The 1,661-nt window shown below is 67.8% G+C and overlaps 1 protein-coding gene across 1 annotated transcript in view; it reads left to right on the top strand.

Moving 5' to 3' along the window:
* The first annotated feature begins 79 nt into the window (after window positions 1-79).
* The window catches only part of PIM1 (Pim-1 proto-oncogene, serine/threonine kinase), a 4,052-nt gene continuing 2,470 nt past the window's right edge, over window positions 80-1,661 (top strand). Inside the window, exons 1-4 of the mRNA XM_085302256.1 lie at window positions 80-241; window positions 387-493; window positions 594-644; window positions 770-1,136. Coding sequence (XP_085158382.1) covers window positions 160-241; window positions 387-493; window positions 594-644; window positions 770-1,136 — 607 coding nt within the window. The 5' untranslated portion in view covers window positions 80-159. The remainder of the gene's footprint in view (window positions 242-386; window positions 494-593; window positions 645-769; window positions 1,137-1,661) is intronic.

Raw genomic sequence — 1,661 nt, 5'->3', positions numbered from 1 at the left:
GCCCGCTCCTGCTCCCCGCCTCCGCCCCCTACCCCCGGCCCGGCTCCTCGCCCCTTCCCCCGTCGCTGCCCGGCCGCCAGAGCCGCGTCGCTGGCGCCCGCTCCGGTTCGGGTGGTGCCGGCGCCGGTGCCGGCCCTGGAGCCGGGCGACGGGGCCGGGATGCTGCTCTCCAAGATCAACTCGCTGGCCCATCTGCGCTCGGGGCCCGGCGGGGAGCTGCACGCGGCCAAGCTGCAGCCAGGTGAGACCCGGTTCGGTCCGGCTCGAGCCGGTCCGGCACGCGTGGAGTAGTGGGGGGGGGGAGAGAGGAAGGATTTGTCCCGGTTGGGCTCGGCTCGGCGCGGTCCCGCGGCGGCGGCGTGCTGACGGCGCTGCCTCGCCCGCAGGCAAGGAGAAGGAGCCGCTGGAGAAGCTGTACCAGGTGGGCCCGCTGCTGGGCAGCGGCGGCTTCGGCTCGGTCTACTCGGGCGTCCGCCTCTCCGACAGCGCCCCGGTAAGTGCCGGGTCGGGGGCCGGGACCGGGGAGGTGGGGGGGGGAGCCTGGCCCGGCTCGGCTCGGCTCGGCTCAGCCCGGCGCTCCCCTTGCCTTGCAGGTGGCCATCAAGCACGTGGCGCGGGACCGCATCTCCGAGTGGGGCGAGCTGGTGAGTACCGGGGGGCACCGGGAGTTAWTGGGGGGACGGGGGGGGGCAGCACAGCCCKGTGCAGCGGTGCTGACGGCGGCTCTGCCCCCCACCCCCCTTTTCGCCCCCTTTCTCCCGCCCCACAGCCCGGCGGCACCCGCGTGCCCATGGAGATCCTGCTGCTGAAGAAGGTGGGCTGCGGCTTCCGCGGGGTCATCCGCCTCCTCGACTGGTTCGAGCGGCCCGACAGCTTCGTGCTGGTGCTGGAGCGGCCCGAGCCCGTGCAGGACCTCTTCGACTTCATCACGGAGCGCGGCGCCCTGCCCGAGGAGCTGGCGCGGGGGCTCTTCCGCCAGGTGCTGGAGGCCGTGCGGCACTGCCACAGCTGCGGCGTCCTGCACCGCGACATCAAGGACGAGAACATCCTCGTCGACCTCGCCACYGGCGAGCTCAAGCTCATCGACTTCGGCTCCGGCGCCCTCCTCAAGGACACGGTCTACACGGATTTCGACGGTGAGTGCGCGCAACCCCGGCTTGCGGCCGGCTGCGCTGCGAAGTTTTTATTMTTATTATCATTATTATTTATTTTATTTCGTTGCGTTTTCTCACCGGCCGTGTGTTGTGAAACAGGAGCGGGCGCCTGGCCCTGCTGGCAGCCTCAGCCCAAACACCCAACCTGCTGGGGGGGGGGAGGGCAACCCTACAAAAACAAACCGCCCCCCTGGGCGTGGGGGGGTTGCAAAACCTGGGCACGGGGCCGGTTTGCTTTGCAGCTGTGGAAGGGCTTGGGCTGCTCCGCGCTGCTTGTTTGCCTGGGCTTTTTTTTTTTTTTTCCCCAGTGGGGGGGCAGGGTTTTTCCCCTCTCCCTTGGGTGTTTTTTCTTTTTTATTTTTTTCCTTTATTATTTTTTTTTCTCGCATGTAACGGTCGGGGCCCCGGGCCTTCCCCGGGCCAGTGCTGCCCCCTTCCGGCACCGGCGGATTTTTTTTTTTTACAACCTAAAGTTTGTAAACAAGAGTCACGTGGTGGCGGGCGGGT

The sequence above is a fragment of the Rhea americana genome, unplaced genomic scaffold, assembly GCF_003343005.1.
Source record: "Rhea americana isolate MKP2758 unplaced genomic scaffold, rheAme1 scaffold_189, whole genome shotgun sequence".
Lineage (NCBI taxonomy): Eukaryota > Metazoa > Chordata > Aves > Rheiformes > Rheidae > Rhea > Rhea americana.
The sequence above is the reverse complement of the archived record's forward strand: the minus strand, read 5'-3'. Positions and strand labels throughout refer to the sequence as shown.